This window comes from Cynara cardunculus, assembly GCF_001531365.2.
Source record: "Cynara cardunculus var. scolymus isolate 2C chromosome LG 6, CcrdV1, whole genome shotgun sequence".
Classification (NCBI taxonomy): domain Eukaryota; kingdom Viridiplantae; phylum Streptophyta; class Magnoliopsida; order Asterales; family Asteraceae; genus Cynara; species Cynara cardunculus.
In genome coordinates, this window is record NC_037533.1 from 19,596,518 (window position 1) to 19,604,095 (window position 7,578).

A 7,578-nucleotide genomic window follows, 5' to 3' on the forward strand; every position below is an offset into this window, starting at 1 on the left:
TTAAAATTATAAATTAATGTAGATTTTCATCAAAATTTTATTTTAGCAAATATAACATATATATATATATATATATATATATATATACACACACACACTAGAAGGGTATTCATACAATGCATCGAGACATATCTTGATTTCAATGTTTTATTTTATTTCTTTTTCATGTCGATATAATACGGTTTTATTTGGTTTTGAGAAAGCGATAATGTTTTTATTTTTAAAAAAAAAATATCGATATCAGTATCAAATTAATCTTTTTAAAAGTTCTTGTGTTTTGGTGTAATTTTCTTAATTCAATTTTTTAATTATAATTTAATTTAAGTTTAATAACAAAGAAATTTAATTTAGACTTAATAATATATATTTTTATGAAGATAATAACTAAGTATTCTGTTAGAACTCAATGATTATCCTAATTATATTTTAGATTTTTTATATTTAAAATGGAATGTTTATTCAGTATTTGATTATGTTTATCTGCAGTTAGTTACACGAATTCAAATATAAAGCTCTAATAAGTTGTACTTATGCACAGTTTACTTGTAAAGTTTACTTGTAATCTTAAATTTTAAGTAATATGCATCAATAAACAGTACTTCGTGCATAAAAAATAGTTTTTTAGAGTTTTTGTCAAATGTTTTATAATATAGTGTATATATATATATATATAATCAATTTGATGTTATTTTTAATTAACATATTATATTATTAAAAAAAATTCTTCTTATTTATATTAATTAACATATTATATTATCAGATATTTGCTTTGATCTTACACACTTATAAGCTAGTTTTTATCAGACATGATTTGTTAATCAGCTAGTTTACCAAACATAGTCTAAGTTTCACCATAACTTTAAATTGAATTAGAATTTATTGGCTTAACGAGTTGCTTTGAGCTTAAAGTGTTACAGAAAATGTGAAAATTCTATTATCTGTGTAAGAATGTATTTTTGACAAATAATATCCAAAACATAATCCAGACTCAGAGTCGTCATGATATCTGAACGAGTTGTAATTGTTTAAACAGACGGTTATCAGTTTAGGAAGAAGACGAAAAAGCATATTATGAAAGAAGACTTGGCCAAGATGCTCATTTTGGAGTATTATCAAAATTTATACATAATTACACCATTAAATAGAAAAGCCGTCTCATAATTATACTATTAAATATCATGTCAGATTATTTTAGAAAAAATTGGCTTCGTACGTTATAAAAAATGCATAAAGAATCTGATCAGACAGTTCATTAACGAACCGATCCTGAAATATGATATTGGTTCGACCAAAAACGAGTTTTGAGAAATTATCAAGGCCGAGTTGTGGGCTTTTTTTGATTTTTGATATATTTTTTTTATTAATCTGGATATCCAACCCGTTACGCGAGCCGATTAATCTCAGAGCAACTACCTGCTTTGCAGATAGCCAAGAGTCACCGCATCTGAACCTCCGTGGCGAACAAGGGGATTTCGTTTCCTTCTCTTTTAAGGATATGTGAAATCCCTGTAAATTTCTATCTAAAGAGTCTTTACAAAGAAATATGAATTTCCCACACATATAGATGTTTTATGATACGTGTCTAGTTGACGTGGGACTCTGATACCATGTGAAAAGTATGTGACACTAAGAGATTTTATAAAGAGACGGGAATTGCCGACATATATAGATGTATGTGGAACACATTCAAATCACTCTTCAAAAACGCTCTAATTTTACACATACACAAATTTTGTTGTCGAATTCTTCAAATGGTAAATTTTTACTCTGATACCATGTAAGAATATGTAAAAAAAAACCCATTTTAATCACTCTTTAAAAAAGTCACTAAAGAGAGAATGGAAGTTGCAACTTATTTTGTCAACTGTAAATGACTGTTTGGTAGTGGCTTAATGATATATAAAGTGGTTTATTTGGTAAACATTTATGAAAACCAAGTTTTTTTCAAACCTAACCCTCCCAATTAAAAAAAAAAACTCCTATGTATGAAAAAACTCTAAAAAAACCTTCTCAATCTATACTGACAGATTAATCCACATATTCATCAGATAACTGTCTCGGATGATCCCTTTACTTTCATAGGTTCGGACCTCTATTTAAAACCGAATAAGAATAAAAACACAAATATTCACATGATGTACAAAATGAATACACAAATCATCAAAAACCCATAAACCAATATAAATAGAAAGTCATGAACCAACCTATACTCCTTTCAAATCTCTCCATATGTATATAGAATAAAAGATCAATCGAGAAGACAGTTAACTTAAAACAAGTGCGAGAAGGATCAATTCACATGTGAATCTATGCTAAATCACATGTGAATTACTACATGTCCAGAAGGACACGGGCGACCAATCAACACAACCAAGGTCGTGTAAGAAACTCACCTTCTGTACGTGTTGTGAATCACATGTGATTTGACCCTTCTTCCACTTCTCGTAAGTTGATTGTCTTTTCGTTTGAACCCGCCTCTATATATAGATAGATAATAATTATGTGTTTATAACTTATAATCATACAATGTTTTCCACAAAAAAACAAACAACACCGTCGTCGTCGTCGTCCAAATCTTCAAACTTTAACAGCATCGTTGTTGGTTTTTTCTCGAGAATTCGAATCAAGAAGATTCATTAGCGATCTAGCTTTTTTGCTTCGAACCTTCCCGGCCTCTTTTAGTAATTCCGCTAGCCTCTTCTTCTCGTCCTCCACATCGAGCCCCGCGGTCCCTAGCTTTTCCTCTCTCATTTCAACAATATGTTCCAAGATCTCAATTGCATCATCCAACCTGCAAAAAGATCACATTTTGAGCCAAAGATAATGAAATTTGCACTCTTTCCTTTTGTGGAAAGTATCCTTTTATCTGTTTATGATTCTATTTCTATTTTAGTTTGTTACAAAATAAGTATTTGTAGAATCCCACGTGAGCATCGCGTTCTAGCTCGATAATCTAATAAGGTTATAGGACCAAATAAATTTCAGTGACGGATCCAGGAAATTAATGGAGTGGGGGCATGCTGGATGAGACTTGAGGGAGGCAAGCATATGACCATATGGGACTGGGGGGAACCATGTAATATGAGGATTAAAATAGAAAATTTAAGCTAGTCAACAAACATTTTTGGTCTTTGACTGGGGCCTGATTTAGTTGTAGGGTATAGATTTCAAACCTGCCTACGGCATCGTAAGTTCCCGCAAGATTGCTATAAACCGCAAGCGTATCGGGATGAAACGGACCACACTCGTTTTCCAAAACCCTCCTAGCTTCTTCGAAGCATTCTATCGCTTCGTTTATGGCATAGCGTTGGACACACGTGAGTCCCATTTGGTTAAGCGCGATCCCGTAAAAAGCCGATTTCTTCTCGCTACTTGCGCGAAGCTTGAGAATGGCGGTTTTAAATGAATCGTAGGATTCCGAATATTTTCCCATCATATAATACATAACTCCCATTTGAGCTTCGATGCCGGCAATCGTGGTTTGCTGCCCAGGAACCGTGTTATATATCTTTAACGCTTTGTATAGCAACTCGAGTGCCAAATCAAGCTCATCCATAGACTCGTAAATGGCCGAAATGTTGGTAAAACCGCAAGCAATTTCCTCCTGAGGGAATCCAGAAACGGGATTTTCGTATATGCGAAGAGCGTTTTCACAGTAGGATTTCGATTCTTTAAACTTGCCGGTTTTGTTGCATAAATCCGCCAAACGGGCGAAAACCGAAGCAACAGACGGATGGTTTTCGCCTTTGGAGGATTTCAGAGATGTGAGGGCCTTCTGATAAGCGCAAATAGCTTCGTCGTATCTAGATAACGATAAATATGTGTCCCCAATGCTTAAATCGACAAAAGATACCTCATTTTCTTGCCCGTTAGCCGCCATGGTCATGCTAGCCGAAACCAAATGCTCGAGTGCACCCTCATGGTCTCCTTTCGTCTCGCAAATCAGACCCATAAGTCTCCGATCCGCTGCTTCTTCTGCCGGCAAACCAGAATGAATCTCGAGAGCCATGCGACAGAAACGCTCGGCCTCATTAAATTGGAGCGCTTGAACATGAGCTTCGGAAAGATATCTACACGTTTCACCTATTCTTGGATCAGTTTCGCCCAAAACCTGTTTCTGAACTTCTAAACCCGATGTGTAACATTTAAGCGAATTTTGAACTTGACCCAACATAGCGTAAGTATCACCCAACTGCATTAAACCGGAAAATTTAGCGAGAGCATGATCTTGACCTTCATCGATCACCGGCATCTCAATGGAGTTTTCAAGAATCGGAACAGCTTCATCATACTGCCCTAAACTGCAGTATATCGCAGCTGTAACGTGCAAACACATAACGACATCTAAACTTGGTTTTCCATTAGCGGATTTCTCGAAAGAAGAAGCTGCTCGAAGAGTGAAATCGAGCGCTTTTCGAGGGTTAGCGCCAGAAGACATCAAATCTCGGGCTTGTTTAAGCAATAACGGACCAAGATCCAAGTCTTTATCACCAACAACCGGTTTTCTCGATTTCTTATTGTTTTTCTTCCCTAAAAGACGGTTCGTTTGATGGGTTTTGCTCTTGGGACTCGATCTAGAACTTGTTTCTGTATCCAATTGCGATCGGTAAGCTTTCTTCGAGTTTCTTGAGGACGATTTCGAGCTTTCTTCCTCATTTCGCTTAGAAATCTCTTCATCTTCTTTGATAATCTCCACTTCCCTCATCTCACCTCCAACTAAATGCCTCAATTCCGAATCGATCATGGACTCTTCACCATCCGATCCATAGCTATTTCTAGATGGCGACTGATTGGAACTTTGCATCTCGCAAACGTTATCATAAAGCTCTTCGATAGATGGCTCGGCCACCGCACCCGATGCACCCACATCATGAGAACTCATACCAACAGAACCAACATCTTTCTGAGACTTCAAATCCAAATTCTCTCCAGTTTTCAACAAATTTCCATTCTCAGGCATTTCATCAAACACCTTATCTTCATGAACTTCATCCATAACTAATCCAGTCGTCATTCAATCTGCAAACAAACTCAGAAAGGGAAAATCAACAAATTCTGTCAACAAAATACCCAAATAGTGACAAAAAAGGAAAAAAACCAATCTAAGGAGGCAAAACAGTTCAAATTTAAAAATGCAAACAGCAAAAAGTTTGGTTCCTTTAAAGTACCCAACATTGTTCTATAATAATTACACATAAAAAAACCTCCAAAAAGGGAACATTTGACCTAAAAAGATTCGATCGTTTCTAAAGTTGAATACACCTCGAAATTCAAAAAAGAAAGCTTCAAGATCATGATAACAGATACTGTTCCATAGACGATATAACCCAGATCTTCGTAATACAGTACAGATTGCTTCATTAACAACTGATACGAATCAATAATCACAAAACTCATATGAAATCAATCAAAGAATCAACAGATTGGAACTTTTATGCATAGTTGACTTGTAAAAAAACCCATCAAATTCAAGAAATCTTGAAATGAATTCATACCTCAGAGAGTGCCCATGAAGGAATTTGGAAGATTTACAAGGTTTTTTTGAGGGTGTTTGTAAAGAATCTATCTTTTCTGTGCTTGGCGTGCTGTATCTTTGACAAGTTGAGGAGACTGGGGAGGGAGGAAGGGGTAAAATGGGGATTTAGAGAAAAGACTGGGGGCAAAATGGGAATTTCATCTCGATGGTGCAGGGGTGGGAATGTCAGAGTGGAAGAGTTTTTTTGGTTCTTTTTTTAAACCGAAAGCCTTTCTGTCAACCCGCCGACTTGTCTTCTACTTGGGTTCATGGACTTGCTAAATATAGAAGTTTTATAGTATGTGAAATTACTAGAATACCCTTTCAGAAGTTGGTTGATTTCTTACTTTTCTTGTTGGACAAGAGTGTTTGGAAAGTAGACACAAGGTCATATTCGACAACAAGATTTCTTCGCAATGGTGCAAAACAATTCTAGAAAAAATAGAACTGAATCAGATAAAAAAGCCGTAAAATAACTGACATAATAAGCTGGTTATAAGATCCTACATTGGTTGGAGAGGGAAACAGAAGTTACCTCACAAGGGTCTGAATACTTTCTTTATCAGATATTCAAAACCATTGAATTCGTGTGTGGACAAAGCAGACAATATTTGACAGGGTCAGGTTAAGATGTTATACTGGTTGAGGGATACGGGCCTAAAAAGGTCGCGAGTCTTCAACTACAACGATCCCAACTTCAAACTAGAAACGAAGACGTCTGACTCTTAGAGGAAAACGCTTGTGGAGTAAAAGGAAATGACATTTAAGTCGCTTATAAATAGTAGGTGAACTGAATTGTTGAATAATCAGATAAATTCTATCTCTACCATGTATTTTTTATTTATTTCCATACCCTTCATTGGAGTAATGTTGGTCATTAAATTTCAACCTCAAATTTTATTTGGTGTAGGTAATTACAGCATTTATTGTCATATTCTGTATCACATTATCAGTATGAATATAAGTATTTTTTTTTAGCAGTAAAAGATATAAGCAAATAATTTACAGAAATTATATTATTTGGGGAAGTTTGAGAATCTGGGAATTATCCATAACACAGTCTCTAAGCTCTTTTTTATAATGAATATTAACTATGAATATCACATTCATGATGAATACAGATGTTTTAGTAATATAAATAAAATATTTATTGATGAATAACACGTCCACATTTCCTTATAAATATAATATGCGTTGCGTTGTGAATAGTCCCTGGATTCTTAATGAAAATGAGGTTCGAAACAAAAGTTTCCCCTTTAATTGTATACAAATTGAGGCAATCTGATTCAAGTAATCGTTTATCTTGTACCTCCCAAGGAGCAAGAATTATTATGGATGGTGATCAGTGGGGAACCCGGCTTACCCGACCCGAACAGAGACGGAGATTCCCTGTTAAAACGGGTCCTAGGGCCGAGGATCCCCTGTAGACTCAAACCAGGTTTGGGGCCGGGGTCGGGTAGCGTATCCTCCCGTCTCGTACCCGATATATAATTTTATTAATATATTTTATATAATATATGTATATATATAATCTTTATTTTCTAAAATTAGGACTTGATCGGGATTTGACCAGAAAATAAATTATGGATGGGTGATCAGGGTCGGGAGCCGTCCATAGAAACCGGGGCTGGGCCCAGGGAGACTCAAATCTGCCCCCTTCCCTGCCATGTTGACATGCCTATGAACTGTCGTATATTGAAATCAGATTTAAATTATATATAATAATATAAATGGGTGACATGATTATTTAAAATAAATAAATAAATAAAGGAAAATGTGTGTTCCTTTTTCTTTAATAACATAATAAATAGCCCTAGTAACTTTCTACATTTATGAATTCAAATATCTACTAAACTCTAATTAAAATTTTATTTAATGAATAAATAATTTCTGCAAGCATTAGTTAAATGAAATATATATATATATATATATATATATATATAGGGGCCTATTCAAGGGAGAACTGAGTTGTTTGTGGTAACTGTGAGAACCAATATTAACCACAAATCAATAGATAAATTAGGAAATTTATAAATTTGGTAATTTTAAATTAAAATCTTAAT

The 7,578-nt window shown here is 34.8% G+C and overlaps 1 protein-coding gene across 2 annotated transcripts; it reads right to left on the reverse strand.

Moving 5' to 3' along the window:
* Positions 1 to 2,174: 2,174 nt before the first annotated feature.
* Positions 2,175 to 5,577, reverse strand: LOC112514513 (protein KINESIN LIGHT CHAIN-RELATED 3-like). 2 transcript variants are annotated; one of them, XM_025121025.1, is made up of 3 exons: positions 5,496 to 5,577; positions 3,174 to 5,019; positions 2,175 to 2,791 (listed from the first exon to the last, which is right to left on the reverse strand). In XM_025121025.1, exons 2-3 carry the CDS (start codon positions 5,012 to 5,014, stop codon positions 2,578 to 2,580), a joined length of 2,055 nt encoding a protein of 684 aa, XP_024976793.1. In that variant the 5' UTR covers positions 5,015 to 5,019; positions 5,496 to 5,577; the 3' UTR covers positions 2,175 to 2,577. The 2 variants fall into 2 exon arrangements, with proteins under 2 accessions (XP_024976793.1, XP_024976792.1); XM_025121024.1 differs by having other exon boundaries at positions 2,545 to 2,791; positions 3,174 to 5,030; positions 5,496 to 5,543.
* Between the last annotated feature and the right edge of the window lie 2,001 nt (positions 5,578 to 7,578).